Source organism: Papaver somniferum, chromosome 11, assembly GCF_003573695.1.
Source record: "Papaver somniferum cultivar HN1 chromosome 11, ASM357369v1, whole genome shotgun sequence".
Lineage (NCBI taxonomy): Eukaryota > Viridiplantae > Streptophyta > Magnoliopsida > Ranunculales > Papaveraceae > Papaver > Papaver somniferum.
In genome coordinates, this window is record NC_039368.1 from 22,104,493 (window position 1) to 22,127,367 (window position 22,875).

Below are 22,875 nucleotides of genomic sequence, written 5' to 3' on the forward strand. Positions count from 1 at the left end.
CAGTAGTATAGTCATTGTACAAAAAGTCTTGATGAACTGGGGGATAAAAAAACGAAAATGTCTAGTACACCGAGCAAAAGAACCGTGATTTGTACCGTGTTAGAGGGGATGGTGGGCCCACCTTTATCCTTACCAATCCCGATGCTAAGTACGCTGGGTTATAGCCATTGGATTCCCCTCGGTACAAAAAGAAGTGGAAAACCTTTGGTGTATGTATCATCTTTGATAAACAACGAAAAAAACCGACATACACATTATATGTGGGGTCCTGCTAAACTCCCGAAGGACGGGGCTCATTGGGGACCACATGAACTTGACAAGAGTGGTCACTCGTCTGAGGCCTGACACGTGAATGATAATTTGATTTCAGTTAGCTTACCAAGTTACCATGTCCTTGTGGCACAAACACGTAGCTAACTTAACTAGAACATTGTCCACGAATGAAGATTTCAATCATCTGTCAAGGAAAAAGATCTTTCAAAATAAAAAAATAAACCACTCACAGAGTCCAACGTATAGAGATTCTAGTTCGTGATTTTCACCATGTTTTTCTTCCGGACCATACGGTAAACACAATCTGTTCTACATAATGGATTTCTACTGAGACGAATCATTTCGCACTCATAGGGTACGTATCTTGTAAAAATAAATAATTTGAGAGCCAGAATCTAACTATAGAGGATTTCAAATTTTAAGTCAACTCATTTTAGATTTATTTTAATATATGTTTCCGTAACGGGTGTTCAGTTGAAAACTGAAATTTGAAACCATCACATATTTAAAATAATAGTGTGATAATTAATTATATCAATTTGATATGCCGTAGTTGATGTCATTCCCCTTTGATTAGACGTAGTATGAATAATTGATACCTAATAACTAGATAATGTTCTACTGAAAATGATTGCATATGGTGGGGAATCATACTCATACTGCCTCCACAAAATCATATATTGTGGTGTCCTGTAGCAGCCAAATTATGCATGATAAGATGATGTACTACAATCAGGTGGGTACACAACATAACTCTGTTCATTTGCATGTGGGGGTTCAAAGTTGTAGTTCTATTCATAACCAAATCATGAGATCTACTGCAGTCCGTCCCAGAATCCCTATCGGGTTTCTAATTTATTTCCATGCAACTGCAAAATGAGAAACTCAGCTATTGTAGGTCAGCAGAATGGTAGCCCATCTCAAGCCACATCTATACTTTTTTATGCCAACACAGATACTTTTACTCCCAAGGATGCAGGGTTCGTCACCAGGAAAAAAAAAAGGACATGTTGAGACCAAAACAAGACCAAGGAGGAGCAATGAGGAGCTTCCAACATTAGAAGAAAAAAAAACAGCACAATAACTAATAGTGAAGGTGTCATTGACTAACATGAATAAACCACTATACAAAAAATAAATTTAATACGACCTATACATAATTTTGCTGTAGGGTAAGCACAAAATCAGCAAGAATTATGCAGGTGTCATTCCATTTTCTGTTTCATGAGATTTAGATCTATAATTTACAAAGGTAAAAGAGTTAAAATTAAGATTTCCTCTTACCAAGCCGACCTGTATCGATATTTACTAGTCTTGATATTGGAGTAGAGTTTGCCACAGGTAGACCAATTGATTCGGGAATGTCAAGATTAACTCCTAAAGATGGACCAGCATTAGCACGTCTGATGTCCATATCATGCAGTTGGTGAACCTCAATTTTCACTTTCTCAATCTGTTTCGAACAGTACACCAAACGCACAAAACACTTGGTAAGTGAAACTTAAACTAGGATTTGTTTAGTTATGAGGGTGACATGTGGAGGAGTACATCCTCACAGGTCACAACATATCAATCCTTTCTTGGGGCCACACACTGGAGTAGCCCAAATGAGATGCATCTTTTATGATTAGTTTAATACGACGAAAATGGATCCTTGATTATTTACCACAGATTGTAAGGTATTCAAACCTGAATTAATTATATGGTGCACTGTAAAATTTGATTTCTACACAATAGCTTACCAGCTCCATGTGATGAATGGACGAGAGAACGTCAGCAAGTCTCTTCTGTAGATCATTTCCTCTTTTTCTTGCAAATTCAGTGTTCTCCATTTCGTTTCCCTTTTCGCCCAACTCTTGATGCAAAGCTGCAGCAACAAGAGTGTATCACCAAGTCAACTACCAATTTTTTTTTGCCTATGCTCTCAATTTTAATCAATGGAAAAGCAAGACAGAATCTGCTGAAACAATTGTCTCTAATATTAAGAAGAAATCAGGGAGGACCACAGTTGGTTGATAAAAAACAATCACTGTCAGTACAAGAAATCAGTGATATACACCACGAGTTAAGATCACAAGTATTTGTGTCCTTTTAAATTTGCTCTCTCATGATTTCCCAGAAAGACTATGTTACAAAAATGAGAATCTAGTGAACATAAGAAAGGGTATTATACGTACCTGTTAGAACTGAAACCACCCAGATCTGTGTTGGAATGTCATAAAGAGTCTTCGCTAATGTCAAAGACGACTTGAGAATCTCTCTAGCTTGTGTAGTATCATGTAGGGCGAGAGCTAAACTCCCAAGTAATGTCAAATACTGCGATACGAGTTGAATATTCCCTAAAAGCTGATGTGTGATCCTCAAACCACTTGCTAGTCGAATCCTGCCAAAAGGAAATCACTTATCAGTTAGGATTAAGATCCCCCGACCCATGACACCCATCACCGGGTATTACATACCGAGCTTCTTGTAGATTGTGCTGCTTCATCAATAAAAGACCATAAGCAAATAGGACACTGGTTTTCTCGCGGACTCCAACAAAAGAATCCATGATTGCATGGACAGGTCCGATCAAATCTAGTGCCTGCATCGAAGAAAAATATATGTTCTCGTCATCAACTACATATCTATCGAGATGAACAGAGGAGGACACTACATCAGAGTTAAATAAGGATTTTGAGAATTGAGAGTTTAACATATCAAAGCTTATCCACCTGGGAAGATGATTCTGCGTCGCCAATGCAAATGTGAGAAACAGCAGCATAAACATGGCACATAGCTTGCATCGATTTGCTCTCTGTCAACTGTAAACATAAATCCAGCTATCTATTATTTACCATGTGAGTGTCAAATAACACTTGTATCCATGATCAAATTGCAGAAATAGATAATACTTTAGCGCTATGATAAATTCTTCAAGGATGATAAATACATAATAACTAACCATGTATATCAATGGAAACCCTTGTGAGAAGCAACAAACAAGTACAGCATTATTCAAACCGGTAAAGATAACGAACCTTTGCTGCTTCAAGGAAATGAAAAGCTGCTTCACTAAAACAACCAAGTGAATGAGCATACTGTCCTCTAAGCATCTCGATAATGCTTTCGCATCCCTGTAAGATTGTTGGAAAGCGTATGAACCAGTTCTTCATCTGCAGCAAAGCCTACATATATAGATGGATTCTTTAGCTTTTCAGTCAAACCAAGTTTAAAATGATGAGGTTTTGCATAAGAGCTTATTCATGAGAAAGGGGAAAAACTAAACACGGGAGTTTCAGAAACATTTAAATGTGAAGGCTTCCAATTCTATAAAGCATTGAGCATTTCATCATACACATCTAACCCGTTACCTTAAAATTACAAATTAATGTGCTGAGATTAGGTGCTTCACATTCCAATTAATAAAAACAAACATATTGTGACAAAATATCTGTTTTTGGAAAAAGAGATAAAAAATTACTACCTCTTGTGCCTCAACAAACTCCGACCGCGTGAGGTCTACAGCAACTTTGTTTTCTAGGAATTGCATCAAAAGCATCAAATAGACACCAGCCATCCAAATAGCTGAATGTTGCAAGTTCACCTCTGCACAATTGAAGATTACATCATGCAAGTGTGATTAAACTTAACAGTGAGGCATATTCTTTGATGCATAAAAGTAAACTACATACTGAAATGAAGGAAGGCACTCTATTATTTCTAAACATAGATGGAAAATAGAAAGATACAACTTCTATGGAAGCTCACCTCTCACACCATCGGTAATTCCAAGTTTCAACAGCTCTTCTGCAATGTGAAAAAAATAGTTCGCTCAAGTACAACCTTGTATGAAAAGGTAAACATTTTTTAGTCAATCAGATAAAGCACGACAAATTCCTTTGTTCACTCAGCAGGGTGATTTACCATCTAAAGTATTACATTTTCCAATGAGTTTTTACCTCCTACAACTAAACAAAATTGAAAATACAACGGTGTTCAGAACTTCAAACATATGATGGATCAAAGAAAAACTGTCAGAAAATCCCTAATTCTTAGGTTGTCCTTAATCTATAACCTAATGATACTCTTTTTCCTCAATCGTTAACTAAACAAAAAGCACCAAGAAAATCCAGCACATTTTCATGTAAAACTGTGTTATTCTGACACGGTAAATTCTTTTATTGTAAATGAAAGTCCCGGTCGCAAACGAATTAAATTAACTTTACTTCAAAGAAACTTTTAAAATCCCACCTGACAATTTTTATGAGCAAGGATCAAACGCCAAAAAGAAAAGAGTACTTGCGATAACAAACCTTTAATCAATTGCAATCCTGATTGAATCCTTTTTCCACACTCCTTGAATAGCCCTTTAGGACGCCCAGATATCACAACCATAAGATCCACCAACGCATAAACAGCACTTCTAGGTAACCACTCTCCATCGATCGGTGGTGGCGCCAACTCTAGCTTATCCCACATCTGTCTTGCATTGCCCAAGTATAATGATCCCATAGATTCCATGCCAGAGGAAAAAGTAGCTTGACGCAACTGCTCTTGTAATTGTGTTTGTTTTTCGTACAAGCCTAATCTTTCCCTGTTATGGGGATCAGATTCAGATAGACTGTCATTTATGGTATTCAGCTCTGCAGTCAGGTTCTTAATCTGCTGCACTTGTTGCGTCTCTTTTCTCATGGCTTCATCCAACTTGTCAACATGCAGCGCAGCAGTCTTGTAGTCACATATTCGGAGTTGATAAAATGTATTCAGCAACTCATTGTAAAAAAACAAACCCATGCACTGACGTCTCTGGTTAAGTAATAGGAACAAAGGGTGAAACTCAGCATTGCATCCAACTATGTTGATATAATAACATAAAAATGATATTAAATACACAAGAAACATGCAACTTCGTGAAACAGACAACGATTACACAGATTCAATCTTCATTTAATCCGGCACAAGTACAATCTTTAAGTAAGATATTTAGGTAAGACATTTATGTTAGAGATTGTGTTGTTTTTTACAGCAATACAGATCCTGTTACTCTTCTTACAGTCTTGTATGCATGCTATTGATGTTTATAAAATCCGCAATGCCCATCAACTTGTTACTAACAAACTTTACTTTCTCTAATTAGGCACCCATTCTCACGAGATGGAATATTTAATTCAGATTCTAATCATACAAGCAAATTTAGAAAAATTTCTAACTATTTGGTGGTATACTTTGATATTTCCCACATCCTCGAGTAGTTTGTGCAATGTTTTCCATTCAACTTCCTTTTCAGGCTTTGCAGAATATTAATAAATCTTGTCTGAGTAACTTCCTTGGCCAGCTATGCCATATATAATTACTAATGAACCTCTAAATTTGTTTCTGCAACATCAATTTGCAGCAATTAGTTCCACTCTAACATTACTAATCAACTCATGGAATCACGGGTTTGCTTCCTCTATGACCGCAATTTCGGGCAGAAACTGTTTTTCAGACACCCCGTATTTACATCAATATACCTTTTAGACAAAGTGAACTCGTTAAATTGCAATTTTTGCTCCTACTAACCCTCCTATGAGCTTCAACACCATTCTTCTCAAAACATTAACCAACATGTTTGAGTTTCAAAGCTTGTCCAATCTCAAATTTCACAATATTGTCGTCTGGTCATTCTGGCACACAGTTTCTTGACAGGGAAGAAAGGACCCAGTCACCCAGATAAAGCTCCATCTTCGATTCCCTCGCGAGCCTCAACACCCTTCTATGATACATCATACATGATACATCCAAAGCAAAACTTAACCCAATATGGTTGATTTCCCAAGCTTAGCAGATCTCAACGGTCTTCGATTAGGTAGATTAGTTAGCGAGGTAATCAATCTTCTTAACCCACTTGAAGTCATTCTTGAGAATTCAAGACTACAGAACATTCCAGAGAAGGTGCAGCGGAATTTACTTGGATGAGATAGAATACTGTTTGTTTGTATTACTTTCTATTAATAAAGTTCTTTGGGTGGAAATATTCATGACCATACTATAACAGAAAAATACTGTGCTATTTTCATGGTTTAGAATTTTATTTATGTTTTCAGTGTCATAATATTTATAGAGATATTAATTTCTCCAACATAGATAGTTGTTGGAATTTCATGCATTTTACTCATTTGAGCACAGAATTTAGATTTCATCTTTCGTGTATTGTACTTATATTTACGTACTGAATCAAATAACAACCCAGAAAAGATCCATAAAGTATTTTTAAACGAGTAAAATTTAGGTGGCACGTACCCCAGAGGGCACACCAAGAAATAAAATTAGACTTACCTTATCTGGTTGAAGAAATTCCCAAATCTCATTGCATTTTACTGCAGCATTCCCAACTGAATTTACATCTTCCCATTGCATCAGATGCACATGAAATATTGAAGTTGCAAAAAACATCTGATCCAAAAAGTCAAGCAGTAGTTAACGTCTAAAATTACAATAGAAAAGGTCCTGAAGTGCATCAAAATAATTTCACATATCGTTAGCCAAAATACAAATGTCAAACAGAAACTCAAGTCTCAACTCTCAATTTTGACACCGATACACACACCTTATACTAATTAATGACTGTTATTATGTCGTATATTAGGAAAACTAGCCATTTATGACATATCCGTAAGGACATTATAGCCTGTGCAGGAATTATTAAAAGCCTTCTAAAGGGGTTTGATAAACAAACCTGAAGCTCTGGGTAGTACATTTCAGCAGCACAAGAGAACCCACGTTCTAAAGCTGCAATTGAACCCCAATAATCTCCTTCAATTGCCAAAGCATTCGCAAGCTGTGAAGTAAAGTTGCAACACCATAACTTCACTGCAAACCTTCAATAGAGAAAAACAAAAAAAAGAACACCCATGAGCTTCCAAAAGATTCAAAATTACCATTCAAATAATTTAACCACATTCAAATTCAAATATCATTTACCCATCTCCAGAAGCACAAGCAAGTTCTAAACCCTTGTTGATAATCTGTTTCTGAGGAGGAATTGCTCCTATAAGATGATAACACTGAGATAACAAGCTGTAAGCTCGGCATTTCAGTTCGAAACATGATGGGATTGATTTCAACAGTAATTGCTGTCACAAAAGAAAAGAAAAAAAGAGTAAATTTTTTCATTAAAAACCTAGAAAAAGAAGGATATAAAGATGCAATTTTTTAAAGTGATTAAAACCCTAGAAGGAGAGAGTTAGTGAGCGAAAATACCGATCTCTCCAGATGAGATTTGGCGTGATTGACATTATGAGTGCATTTCAAGAGAAGAGTAGCGATTCGAAGACGAGATTTGATTTCAACAATTGGTAAGAAAGAAACTTGGCTTTGACAAATAGTTTCTAAACACTTTACAGCTTTACCAATTTCTCCATTTTGTTCATGAAAATCAGCAAGTTCCCACAATCCCTCTGCTAAAGCTTCCATTAGGGTTGGTTTGGAGATAATTTACATCATCAGTTTCTTCTTCAAATTTTGGGATATTTTTGAATCACACTGTATGTGGTAATGAAGGTCAAAGAAGTCTTATTACCAAAAAGAATAAGGCTCCAGAACCTCCTTCAGTGTGCCGTATGGGCCCGTATTCACCCTACCGGAGCCTGATTGTGTTTGTGTGTTTGCAGGGGTATGCATTAGAGCTGGCAAACAAGCCAAAATTTGCGGGTTTATCCGGCCCGATCAGTAAAAAACCCGCATCCGGTTCGGCTGGTGTCTAAACAAGCCGGGTTAGGGTTGGAGAAATGCCGGCTTGCAGGAAAACGGGTTTGCCCGGACCTGCCTGCAAACCCGCGGGTTTAACTTGTTAACACGTCAAAAACCCATAAATAATAAGTATTATTTAATTTCCACCGTCAGATCATCTAGGATTAATCCTATTCATACGTTTAAGATATAAAATGATAAAAAACCCTAGCAGACGGGTCATTTCTTCTTCCTCTTTCTTTTCTTTCTTCTCCTCAAATGTCTTCTTTTCCCTACTGTGCTGCGCCTCCTCACCAGTCACCACCTGCATCTTTCTTCTGTTTTGTTTTTTTTCTTTCTCATCTCTTTATCTCCTCTTGTATGTAAGAAGAAGAATCTATTATAATAGATCTGAGAGAAGAACAATTTTTTAGGGTTACAGTATCTCTATTATATGATTTTGATAGTTTATTGTGATTCTAGTGAGGTTTGATTATCCTCTGAAACTATTATTCATTGATTCTGGTTGCAATTCACATACTTAAAGAAAGATGATTTTTTTTATTTTTTTTAGTTGGTTAAGGGTTTTCTATGATGCGAGTACTGGATTTAGTTTGATTCAAATTTTTGGTTAACTGATTTATTGAATTTTGTTTTTGGTTGATTTAGAATGAGTATTGAAGATAAGACTAAGGAATTTTGTTTCAGGAAACATAAAGTTCTTTTTGCATTTTTCTAAATCATATCTACTATCATTACTTGATTAATTTACTGTTGGGATTATTGGGTGTTGGTGATGCAGTGTTCTTGGTGTCACGGGTTATGGAATTGAAGGTGTTGCAGGTTATGGAATTGAAGTGTTGGAGATTGTCATTGGCTGATCTGCATGAGTCTGAGTTTGAGCAGAGAACACAACTGTGTAAAGAGTTCTTGCTGCGGTTGAAGTAATGATGGGTTAGCTGAAAATTGAGTAATTAAACGTGTGTTAGGTGTTACAGGGAAGGATTCGAAAGGATTTGTGTTTGATCCTTGTAATAATTGTGTTTGATCCTTGTAATTCGTCAAAAATTAACTTAATTAAGTTCTTGCTGCGGTTGAAGTAATGATGGGTTGAGCTGAAAATGGAGTAATTAGGTGTTACAAGGAAGGATTCGAAAGGATTTGTGTTTGATCCTTGTAATAATTGTGTTTAATCCTTGTAATTCGTCAAAAATTAACTTAATTAAATTATAATTTGATTTTTAATTAAACAAGCCGGGCTAACCCGTGAACCCGCAAGCTTTACCCGGGACGGGCGCGGGTTAGAGAAATGACCACCCGCGAAGAATTTCAACCCGCAAGCTTTGGACCGTATTAACCCGTAACCCGCGGGTTGGTAACAAGCCAGCCCCGGCCCGCCCGTTTGCCAGCTATAGTATGCATCAAATCCGGAACCGTGGATTTCATCCGCAACTGTGCGCAAAATTACGGGTGAAAACTAACCCGCAAGAATCTATGGACCGGACACGGATGAGTTTTCAAATCTGCAAGGTTTAGCGGTTTGGTTATGGTTGGTTTTGTAAATCCGCGGATTCACCCGCACCGTAGGGTAGTAAGAGAACTTAATAAAATGGGAAACTTATGTTAAAGCCCCACCCATGGATAACCCATAATATGAAGCCCCTAGTTAAAAGAGTTTTAAAACCAGACCCCTAATTAAAAATAAATTTAAATAGAGATCGAAATGACCAAATTAACCTTCACAATATAACTACCTAACCTAGGTTTTCTCTAAAACAGACACATTTTCATTTCAAGAGAGAGAAACCGGATCTCACTCTCACCATACATAGAAACAAATCGAAAAGAAAAACGAAAAAATCAAAAAAAATTGTTGAAATCGATAGCAAACACAGATAGAAATCCAAAACTATTCATCATCTTCTGAATCGGTAAACCCTAAAATCAGAACAACGGATCGGAATACGTTAAAAACAAGAATTTCAGTTTCAGATTCAAATCCTGAATCGATTTAATTTGAATCGATTAAACCAACTGCAGGTTATGAGAGGAATGAGTCTGATGATAAACAAATAGGTATGTTTTAATTTGAAGCTGTTAGTTTTGAATTCTAACAATCACTATATTCTCAAGTACAAATTGGATAAACATTGAAAGGAAGAAAAAAGAACAAAACGATTAACTAAAGCTATTATTTCTCTTTAGTTAATTTGATTTTTAAGTATCAATTTTGTTGTTTTTGAATCAATTGATTTTTGTTAATTTGATTTGTTTTTTTATTACAGATCCAATAAAAAGGAACAAAACGATATTTGCTTTTGAATCAAATGATTTTTCCTTTGAATACAAGTAATTGTTATGTATAAATTTAGGGTTTATTTACAACCAAAAATTCATTGTTGATAGATATTGTAGTTGATGTTCTAGTTCATGTTGATACAAGTGCACATGTATATTAGGTTATCAAGTTCATGTTGATGTTCTAGTTCATGTTTTAAGATGACTTTTGTTATGTAATGACGTACAACATGTGTAACTGGCGTCTACACATCCAATTTGCATGTGTAACTTGCCTCTACACATCCAATTAGCTTGTGTAACTTTCCTCTACACATCCAATTAGCATGTGTAACCTCCATCTACACATCCAATTAGCATGTGTAACTCGAAGTTACACATTCATACAATTAGATGGATATGTGTTTCTCTTACAAAGTTGTATTGAAATGCCTTGATCTGTAGGTTATACTTATAAAACTGTGTTTGTAGTTAAATTATTCAGATTATATATGCATGAAATTAAGAGTAGGTATATATGATCTTGGATGGAACCAAAAGTATGTAGCTGACATGATATTGATGTAGTGGTTATGCTGGTGATTGTTATATCATAAGTTTTATATTAATTAGCTTGCATTTATGGTTATGGTACTCTTCTTACAGTGGTGATGGTGGTTACATGAATATTGATGGTGCCGGTGGTAGTGGTGGTAGAAGATCTAGTGAAAGTGAGATTGGAGTGAAATCAATTGTTGAAAGCGAAGAACGAAAATCAACATTGAGTGATCCGCCTATAAAATTTTATTTAAGAGTAATGTTTTTTTTTTGTCTACATTGATTCATTATCTTGTCTACATTGAATATTATGCTTAAATTTGTATTCATTATTAATGGTCTTGTTCAATCAAATGCAATTTTGTTCTAGATATTTGTTATCTTTGTTTGTAACTATAATTTTGTTACTTTTTATGTGCTGATGTACAACATGTGTAACTTTCGTCTACACATCTAATTAGCATGTGTAACTTTCGTCTGCACATCCACTTAACATGTGTAACTTGTATCTACACACCTAGTAAGCATGTGTAACTTGCATCTACATATCCAATTAGCATGTGTAACTCGCAGTTACACATAGATATAGTTTGTTCCAGTTCTGACTCTGTTTTTTCTTTCAATTAGCATGTACGACTTTCGTTTACACATCCAATTAGCATGTGTAACTTGCGTTTATACATCCATATAGCTTATGTACTTGATTCAGGGATTTTCCAAGTCTAAGTTTGTTTAATTAGCATGCGTAACTTACAGCTACACATCCAATCAGCAAGTGTGACCTTCATATACACGTCCATATAGCTTGTGTATTTTATTCAGGATTTTTTCCATCACTGAGTTTATTTTTTTCCAATTAGCATGTGTAACTTTCATCTACACATCCAATTAGCTTGTGTAACTTTCCTCTACACACCCAGTAAGCATGTGTAAATTCCGTCTACACATCCAATTCACATGTGTATCTCGCAGTTACACATAAATATAGCTTGTTCCAATCTGAGTGTGTTTGTTCTTATTCATTACAACTCTCATTTTTAAGTCTTTCAAAACAATACCAATCAGAATATTCTCAAGTATAAATTGTATGAACAAAAATTAGAATTTGGATCAAAAATCCAATTACTCATTCTTGCTATTAAAGCAATAGCAAATTAATGCAAAAAAAAATGAGCCAAAAAGACTTTTGATGCCTGTATAACAAAAACGAAGATCAGCTGCATCTTTAAACCCTGGTAGATTTATTGGAAGTTTCCATGTTCCAAACCAAAACAAACCAATATTGGAAGATTCCATGTCCCATGTTCCATGCAACTCACAGTATACAATAAAAATATCAAAAATCAAACGAACGCAATTCACTCGGGGGCGTTGCCCCCTCGTGAAAAATATATCCTATGCAACAAGCTAAACATAAAATGAGTCATCAACATACTCAACGGGAGAAATATATCATATGCACAAAGCAATAGATACAATGTGTCTTACAGATACAAATGCTATAATTGTTCACAAATACACATGCAATGGAATATATATGTGTAATCTCAAGTTACACATACTGTAACAAAAAACAGCATGTCACATCATCAATTTGAAGTTGTTCTTCTGAAACAACATTGTTTCTTCATCTTCTTCTCAGTATCAAACAAAAAACTCACAACAAATTCACAAAAAACAACAGAAAAATACAAATTCCATGCTAAAAATACAACAAGATATATATGTGTAACCTCAAGTTACACATATTGTATAATAAAAAACAACATGTCTACATCATCAATTTGAAGTTGTTCTTCTGAAACAACATTGTTTCTTCATCCTCTTCTCAGTATCAAACAAAAAACTCACAACAAATTCACAAAAAACAACAGAAAAGTACAAATTCCATGCTAAAAACACAACATGATATATATGTGTAATCTCAAGTTATACATACTGTATAACAAAAAACAGCATGTCTACATCATCAATTTGAAGTTGTTCTTCTAAAACAACATTGTTTTTTCATCCACTTCTCAGTATCAAACAACAAAACTCACAACAAATTCACAAAAAACAAAAAACAACAGAAAAATACAAACTCCATGCTAAAAATACAACATGATATATATGTGTAATCTCAAGTTACACATACTGTAACAAAAAACAGCATATCTACATCATTTGAAGTTGTTCTTCTGAAACAAAATTGTTTCTTCATCCTCCTCTCAGTATCAACAAAATATAAACAACAAATTCTCGGATCGGACATGCAAGAACAACAAATAATCGAGAAAAAATTGAAAAAAGTTTTGAAATCAAACCAAATAAAATTCTTACCTAGATTTGTTGTTTTCCTTCTTTTGAAACAATGTTATTTCTCTTCTTGTTCTCAATATCAACCAAATCATGTTCTCGGTATCAACCAACTCAAAAAAAAAAAAAAAAAAAAAAAAAAAAAAAAAAAAAAAAAAAAAAAAAAAAAAAAAAAAAAAAAAAAAAAAAAAAAAAAAGATCTAAGTCATAAAAATCGAAATCGATGGAATTCAAGACTAGATCGAAAACACACCTATGTTGATTTCTCTATTCCAGCCTGTCTTCTTCCTCTTCTCAGACTCAACAAAATCCAAGCAAAAAATAAAAACGATAATCAGTAGAAAATCGAAATAAAAAAATAGATCAGAAAAACCAGTGAATCAAACCTATTTTATGCAAACAGAAATATAAATTGATACAAACCTATCTGTTGTTCTTCAATGCAGCGTCTTCCTCTCGTCAGATTTGAAAACAACTGAATCAATTCAACGAGTTTCTGAGAAATAACATGTTGTTCTTCCTCTCGTCTTCAATACAGCGAATCAAAAATCAACGTACTTGTTTGTTGTTCTTCAATGCAGCGATTTTGTGAAGAAACAATTCGAATTCGGAAGATTTGATATCATGAAGAGAAAATCGTCGGAGAGCAGAGAGATGAGAGAGTAAAAAAAACTGATTTGATTTTCTATTTCTGTTCTGTAAATAGTGGAGGTTATTTTTGGTATTTTCAGATTTATTAAAAAAATTGATGACGTCAGCAATCCGGAAAATTTCAAAACTTGGCTCCAAAAATAAAAGTTATGGGCCTATAAATATCAAAAACTAAAAGTATGGAGTTGATAGTGAAGGATCCATTTTGTGGGGCTTCTATATATTGAACCCATATAGTAAGGGGGTTATAGTTTTCTTCACTAATAAAATTACTAAGGATAAAGCCCAATATAGAGGATTACAACACTGCGACTCGATAAACATAAGACCAACATGAACAAAAAATAATGTATTTGTCAATCTCGGTTAAAGGTTCACGATTTTAATTCAGAAAACAGATAACTGGCATACACATGAACTACATTAAGATTAAATTACGACATCATCAGAGGTGAAGTTCATCCGCAAAGAACACAAAACACAACTTTCAGACATATGAATGGACTAAGAAACACAATCATAGAGTCTTTCGATTAATGACGATTTTCTGTACAAACGTGAACGCGGGGATGCATACATACATATAAACATTCAATTCATGACCAATGAGGCACACAAACTAGTGATGGTGTAAGGGATTTACCAATTTTCGTTTATGATTTTTGACTTTTCCAGTATGAACTTTCCTTATTTGTACTTCTGTGATTCTTCATAAGCTCGTTCATACTTCCAGCCCAACACCTGACGGCAATCACAACAATAGACATCAGCAACTGTATGAAGCCCAGTCATCAAATTCCTATCTTCTTTGTGTCCCACCACTATGTTCATCGCATGAGAGAATAAAAATGCTCTTCCATGTCTCCCTCACCGGTTTTTTTTTCTTTTTTTTTCTTCTTCTTACTACTAAATCTGCGGTTAATCCGCATCCGGTCCGTATTACCCGTTGATCCACAGATGTGAAATCCGCGGGTGATTGGGCCGTCATGGTTCAATTTTCCAAATCCACAACTTTGACGGTTTGGTTGCGGGTGACCCTTAATCCGAAACCATCCGCCCGTTGCACACCCCTAGTGTTATGTGTTTATGAGCCACCAAAGCACCACAATCACAATAGGTTCAGCAGGAAGAGCAACTCCAATGGGCACATCAAACAGCTTGGTTTGATGATTATACATCTACGATGGGACTAGCAAACCACTAAAACGGATGAGAAAGTTCTCAAATAAAAAATTTTGTACATCGCTTCTTAGATTGAGTCGACGATCGGCCCATACAGAGCCGAGCCTAGTCTCGAACAGCGTCGTGTATCATCTCACACTGAGCCGGTCAGTTTTTATTGCCCCGACAGCGGCTAGGAACATCCACCGGCTATGAATTCTCTTCATATAAATTGAGTTGATTTCAACTCCAAAATCACACCTTCATTATATACCAACAAATTTTCTGAGCAACGGCTCAACCATATACTGATCCACATAAATTTAAGATGCATGGAGATTTGTCGCTCTGACGAAACTACGTTGCTATATCCGTCTAGGGGTACAGAACGACGTCAAAATGGGGTAATGAGTATGATATATATCATATAATCTTTGATAACTTCTGACTGATACCGGCAACCCCAACAATTGCAATGTGGCTGGGTTGTTTTGCCTAATTGGAGATATAAAAGATCAAGTTGGAGATATTCATAGCTTCGGTTCGGCTAGTTGGTTGTTATAGACTAAGGGGTGAGACATATGATGATGTTGTATTTCAAGCTCTAAAGGAATGGCGAAGATGGAAAAAAAAAAGAATTTTTACATTTGAAGCTCATTACGCAATCTTAAAGGAATTTTTGATATCTCGTTTTGGGTATTGATATGTACAAATACTGCTCAAGAGAAAGTTATAATTAATTTATAATTTCATTTCTAGATAAATTAGTACTGATTACATGTAAAAGTTATATTATCTAATATAATTTTAGGTTACAAATATATAAATTTAAGGATAATTTTAGTTATTCGGTTTCACTCCAGTTCTTGTAGTACGTCCCCCCTTGCATCAAACTTCCAAATCCACCATAAGTTCCTGCAGATTGAGACCCTTGAGAATCATCTCCTCCCCCACTTTGGTTTCCCAACCATGGACATGAAGGATCAACTTGAGACCCATAAAATTTTAATGATCTCCTATAATCTTGATAACCTTTGGTACCTTCTTCACTTTCCCGGCGATATTGATATTGTTGAACTTGACGAAATGGAGAACCTTGCACTGGATGATATGGAGATCGTGGCACATCAGGGACTTGTGTTTCTCGCACTACATCCTAGGAGGATGGATTTATTGTACGTTGAGAAAAATTAGGACCGGTATTCAATGTATACCCTAACGCGTGCAGTTGTTGGACGTAAAAACGTTTAGTTTCCATATCTCTTAACTCTATTTGATTCAATATTGAGTTGCCGAAATGTCTGTATAAGAATTAGGATGCTCAAGACCTTGCGACACAATCAGAAGAATTTGACGCTCTCCGACAAGATTAAAAATCTCTATCTCCTAACTCAAAACTATCAAATCAGACCCAGCCGATGAGGAAAACTATCTCGTTATTCGTAGAGTCGAAGAAGATGAAGGTCCCTCTGTAGGATAACTGGTGAAAGTTGGAATCACTGGTGGTGCATGTGTTGGAGCATCCAATTTCGGTAGTGCTCTTCCTATTGTGACGAAATCCAGACCATAAATGTGTAAAACTTATCTAAGAATTATCGTCTCTGTAACACTCTTGTACCATCGGTCATACAGGTCTTCATCACAAGGGGTGAATTTAGTCTCATACCTTTTCCATCCTATTGCCTTTTGCTCTAAGTATTTCGACCCATACATGGTATCTATTCTTGGAGGATTGAGTGGCTCTCCCACTCGGCCAACTAACTGTCTAGCACATCTCTCCCCAAAAAAATAAACACCAATGTTACTGACAGGACTATACAACACCATGTGCTGCAGTGAAAAGTTTATGATCCTTCTGACCGTCTCAGTGTTGTGTTCTTGAAAATCCAGATATGACCTCCAAATAACGTTATATTTGTTTTTAATCGACATTTGGGACCTCCACACATGAATGTTATCCCGCTCATTCTTTTGTTGTCTTTGCTGCCAATAACACCTTCATACCTTACTACCATTGGAAAAAATTATGTCGTGTGGTCGAAAAGTCTTGGTCCACCAATGTTGAAACATGCATACCACATTACCACCAGAGCTGGATTAAAATACATATAAAGAAAAGTAAACTATATATTGTCTAAGGAATGTATTAGCATATTTGTAGTTGTTAAAATATTTGTACACTGATATATAGCTAAAGAAATGTATTGGTGTATTTACCTCAAGGATTTCCCAACAACCTTCAATGTTTGAACTCCCATAACATGCGAGATCGATACAAATGTATAGTTCAGCTAATACAGCGGACCCCCAATCATAAGTGGCAGCCATTTCCATATCTTGCAACGCCTCTAGACACCTCACTTGAGTACTTGAGTTTGAGTTTGGGAAAAAACATGAACCGAGTATCCATAAAATAAATACCTTAGCAATTTCTGTATCTTTAGCAGGGTCATACCCTTCCATACCAGGATCTTACCACCATGCAATCCGTTGACTGTATATGCCCTTAAACCGGAATTAACAATTCCTACACCTCTTAAAGCTAAATGATTTCGTTGTGTTGTTACTTGGAAGTACAATTATTTGTACCATAAGTAAAATTGCCACATATTGGGCCAGAATATTGTTTGGGCCACTATTCAGCTGTCATCCAAGCCTGCAATCTAGTCATCCGACGCATCCCACCAGCCTGCCTAGTATTACACATAGTCGACAACCGGTCAATGGTCAAAGTCAACGGCTGGTCAACGGTCAAAGTCAACCATTGGTCAATTGTCAAAGCCATGTTTCCAGTCGCGCTCCAAGCCAGTTTCCAACCAAGTTGCCAGATCTGCTGCCAACCAGTTTCAGTCATGTTGCCAGCGGTGCTGCCAACTAGCATCCAACCAAGTACTCAGCCGGCTTCCAGCCAGCCTCCATCCATGTTGTCAGATATGATGTTAGCCAGCCTTCATTCAGTCTCCAGTCAAGCCAGTCTGTCAGTCAAGGATCGGTAGTCGCAGTCAACGACGAAAGTCAACCATGCCAGTCAAGGTTTTTGGTCAAACCCACAAGCCCATGTCTGTTTGGCGCATTTCCATTGATCCAGTGTAGAAACCCTGGAAGAAGATTCTGGAAGTTTTTGGATGACTTGCTGACCAAGTTGCTTGCAGAGGAAGTTTATCTCGAAATTAGGGTTTAACCCAGATATTCAACTGTATAAATAGAGGGGAATTATAACCCTAAAGGGACACGCCCTGATGGAGAAAAATACACCAGCAAACCCTAAAAAGGGATCAGAAATCATTGTAATCCATACATCAATAAAATATCTCTCTCTACGGGGATTCGTCCGTGGATGTAGGCAAACCATGCCGAACCACGTAAAATTCGTGTCTATCATCTTTATGCTTGTTTTATGTAAAACCCTAGTTTTCATCTTCATCGCCAAAATCATCGTGTTTAGTGCCTAGAAATATTTCTGGGTACAAACAACAATGGAAGTGCATCTTTGTATCATTGTTCGGCTAACCAACTATCTTGGTCAAATGGAGGATCATCTCCCTCTCCAGAAGGTATCCCAAGTAGGAAATACAAATCTAATAGTGTTATGCCTAAAAATAAAAAACAATTTGTTCATTTCATTTCTAATACTCGTATTGATTGCATAAATATAAATCAAAAGATATAACATACCTATTTCGAAGTCATGAAAATGAAACGTGTGTGTAGTATACCACCAACGCTCCATCAATATACCCACCAGTTTGGGAAAAAATTTATGCGCTTTGATATGGTATAAAGAAAGGCAAGGAAATCAATCGAAAATAGTTTTAACACAACGAGGAAGTTGGTTATAAACTTTATGAACTTCTTACCAACCACCTATTTTTTTCTTTAGAGAATTATCCCGCTCAACCTTTGTCAACAGATGACCTTCATTAATTGATAATTCTGGACATGAGAGCAGCCGGGCATTCTTATCTTCCTCCTGATCTTGTCCTCTCCCTGGTAAAACTTCATTGTGTCTATTTTTAGGTGGTTTTCTATTTCTTTGTCGAATAAAATCTTGAGATCGAGGAGCCATGATAGTTCAATGGGTGTTAAATTTGTGTTTGGAAAACTGTATGGAAGATTGAATTTTTGTTAAAAAGATGTATAGAAGATTGGATTTGAGTTGAAAAGATGTAGAGAAGATTGGATTTGAGTTGATATTATGTAGAGAAGAAAAGAAGTTTTTGTGAGTAGAGAAGATTGAAGTTGAGTTGAATTTATAGGGAGTTGGAAATGTGGCCGTTTTTTTGCAGTTGGAAATTTACCGTTGTCGAGCCACATTGATCCGAGGCTCGTCTCAACTGGAACCGAGGCTCGTCTCAGTTGGAGCCGAGTGTCGGTTCAGTTGGAGTCGATCGTTTCAAAGTGCAACGGTCGAAATTCTTTGTCTCGATAAACCCCTTGTCCACTGCCAAAGTTAACTTTGACCATCCACCTGGCCTACCAAACACTCTAATTAGATGTGTCCCATTGGACTTGCTCTAAGTTATCTGCTATTAAAAATCCTTGGTGCATTGTAGGTGATTCAAATGTTATGTATATATACAACGAGTGAGCTAGAAATCTATGTGGGGATGTGTTAAAATTTGTTTTTGTGAATATTCAATTTGACCAATTTCAATATCAATATCAATAATGATAAGCGCAAGAAAACTGTAAAGGTAATTTAAGTCAGAAACATGGCTAAATATTTATTTTGGTAGAGCCAAATTTCAGTGACAAAAAGTACTCTTTGTTAGCTGGTCGCATGTTGATAATTTTTTGGGGGATTTTGAGATAGTCTTTCGAGTCAAATGACACAATCACACTTAAAAATGCAATACCTATTTATGTTCGTCTTCATATATAATAAAGTTATTTGGCCAATATGATGTTTAGTCTCCGAATTGTTTGATATATCTTGCACTAATTTAATAACTTTGAAGTTGTAAGGAAGACAATTTAGAAGTATTTTAATTTCTACGACTAAATTTGTGATCTCCAAAGCTAACTTAGTTTAGCAGCATGTGTTATCCTACCTGCTAAAGGGCGGTAAAATAATTTGTAGTCGTTTTTAATGGTAGAATCATATTTTCATGAGTTCTGGGATGGGTTATAACACACCCTAGCTACCACCACCTTCGTCGATGGCTATGTAAATTCTATTAATGAGAAACAAAGAGGTAACAAATGATACATTTAACAATGAGTTTATATATTTCATACATGATAGGAATTTTATGAATATGTGTTTTGTCGAAATTCTCTTCACTAGGACCAACATCAGCAGTATTGAAAAACATATCTTCCAGAGGTTAGATAGAGCCATGTTCGCTCCATAATGAGCTATCAGGTTCACCAATAATGGAGTTTTTCATCTTCCAAGAGTTAGCAACGACCATGCCCTCGGCCCAGTAAACACTTAATAAGACTCAATCTTCTGAAAGAAATCTTTTGAATAAGTTTTAAATCATTTTGGATCGACCATTCAAATTTTGATAATGTTATCAAAAATAAGTTTAATGAAGAAAATGTTAATACTCTTAGCAAAATATCTAACCTCAATAAAGATCTTGTTAAATCGGGTAATAGAAAGGTAGATTTATTAGATATGGATTTAACTTACATAGTCTTTCTCAATTGAGGCTTGTAACCAACAAGGAAAATTATCCAATCTAAATAAACAAGTTACACATTTATAGGATTCTTTAGCTAGAAGGCCGGCTACATTGTTTGATTCCCTTGGTACAATAGAGCATTTCCAACTCTCAAAATTTCTAAGTATATTGATGCAATTTAAAATAATGACATTGGTTGTAATACCCCAATTCGGCATGTATGGTTCTCCGAATGGAATATATGTAATGATTTGTCCTTCCCTAACACCGAGGCCTGATGGGTTCACTTGAATGAGTTATAGGAAAAACTTCTCAGTTAAGCGTACTCGGACGGGAGTAGTCACAAGATGGGTGACCTCTCGGGAAGATGTTGTTGGATATCCGCAGTAGTGTCGTTGAAAATCCCACACTGCTGGATAACCGCAGTGGATAAGTGGGAACAATATCGGTGTTAGTTGGGATACAACTAGGAACAGTTCGATTGTGTTCGGATGAGAGAGTATGCTAGAACGTTGTACTAGATACTGGTATTACAAGAGGCAAGGAACGTCTACATTATACCGAGGCCTGTTCAACAAATTTGGCTCCAGAGTTGGCAGAAAACTCTGCAGTAAGCGTGCTCGGGCAGGAATAATCCAGGGATGGGTGACTATCCGGGAAGTTACTGCTGGATTACCGCAGCAATGCTCGTTGAAAACCCACACTGCCGGATAACCGCAATGGCTAAATAGGGACAATATCGATGGAGGGTCGGGTCATAACATTGATTGTCCATTTCAGAGCTGAAGCCTTTCCATTTATTGCAAATACCACATTCTATTGTCCCCCTCTAGGTGCAGATGAGTGGTACTTGTTTCTTAGACCACAAAATTTCTTACAGCGCTCATATTTCCCCATCTTGTTGTGTGTATGATGCATATGTTAGAGCATAACTCGGTTGAACTCACCAAGCGTTGGTATGTCAAGTTTGGTTGTCATATTAGTATCAAAACTCATATAGAGTCGCTTGATTAAATACTAGAGTTAACTTCGTTTAGGTTAGACTAGAAAGTCTAGGAATTTTGAGACATACAAGTATTACTCCGAAGACATGAATAATGTGAAGAAGTAACGAACTACAACGAAGACATCATCCTTCCACTTGAGGTTAGTAATATTGACTTGAACTGTTTCATTCCTAATGTATCTTTCAATCGTGCTATATTGAAAACATAACTGCGAAGCTGTATATATTGTATATAAAACTCTAGTGACGTGACATGATCATAGTATTAAGGAATTAAACTACGAAGTATAACGCTTATATTTTGAACTTCGTGGATATGACATCGACATAATCTTGTATATAGTGTTGTGATTATGTGTATGGGTTATGGTAAAGATTTCATCCTAGAAAACAATGTTTTACATTTGTTTAAAGGAAGTATGTTCATGAACTTTTTTCGTGAATCGAAAGGGAAATCAATAGGATTATTGGTCTAGCTATTCATTGCATATCTTTGGATGACTAATATGTGTGATTTAGTAGAACCGATCTTAACTCAGGTTATATATTTTGGTATAACCGATCACAATGCCTAGACTTATGATTTAGTATGGCGGTCCTGGTAATTGGTGTAGCCGATCCTAAGTAATCACCATGATATGGTATGATCGATCCTTGTGATTGGTGTAACCGATCCTAGTAATTGGTGTGACCGATCATAAGTGTTGTGTGATCGATCCTTGTAATTGGTGCTACCGATCCTAGTGACTGGTGCGACCGATCACAAATAGATACCCTGTGTAGATATAACCGATCCTTGTAATTGGTGTAACCGATCCTAGTGACTGGTGTGACGATCATAATTAGGTACCATATTTAGGTATAACCGATCCTAGTGATTGGTATAACCGATCCGAACCCATGTATGTGACCTGGTAAGGCCGATCACAACTAACCATTGTGATTTGGTATGACTAATCACATAGTAGTCTTGGAATACTGGCAAACCAATTCTAAACTTGTTTGGAAGTGTGGTATAACCGATTCCAAGAAGCAAATCCATGTAAATATGAAATAAGGATTTGTTGTAAAAAGATGTCAACATACTCTGAACACGAGAAGTAACTCTTATCATTTATTATTCAAAGATGTTACTTGGTACTCAAGGTGATCCTATGCCCAAATAAATTAAGAATCTTTTAATTAAGGTTTTTGATTTTATATGCTTTAATTACCAAAAATTAATGCATAGTTATAGAGAATAAAAATTAGTGATGTGCATTTACTAATTGGAGATTTTCTATTGAGAGATTTCGGAAAATATTGGACCAACATTTATTGGAATTATGA

The 22,875-nt window shown here is 36.0% G+C and overlaps 1 protein-coding gene across 1 annotated transcript; it reads right to left on the minus strand.

Moving 5' to 3' along the window:
- Positions 1 to 1,348: 1,348 nt before the first annotated feature.
- Positions 1,349 to 7,774, minus strand: LOC113323199 (sister chromatid cohesion protein SCC4-like). Its single transcript, XM_026571475.1, has 13 exons — positions 7,498 to 7,774; positions 7,219 to 7,370; positions 6,974 to 7,115; positions 6,574 to 6,690; positions 4,569 to 5,061; positions 4,024 to 4,062; positions 3,740 to 3,861; positions 3,294 to 3,440; positions 2,988 to 3,077; positions 2,733 to 2,857; positions 2,451 to 2,656; positions 2,016 to 2,140; positions 1,349 to 1,726 (listed from the first exon to the last, which is right to left on the minus strand). Exons 1-13 carry the CDS (start codon positions 7,708 to 7,710, stop codon positions 1,541 to 1,543), a joined length of 2,157 nt encoding a protein of 718 aa, XP_026427260.1. The 5' UTR covers positions 7,711 to 7,774; the 3' UTR covers positions 1,349 to 1,540.
- Positions 7,775 to 22,875: the final 15,101 nt, after the last annotated feature.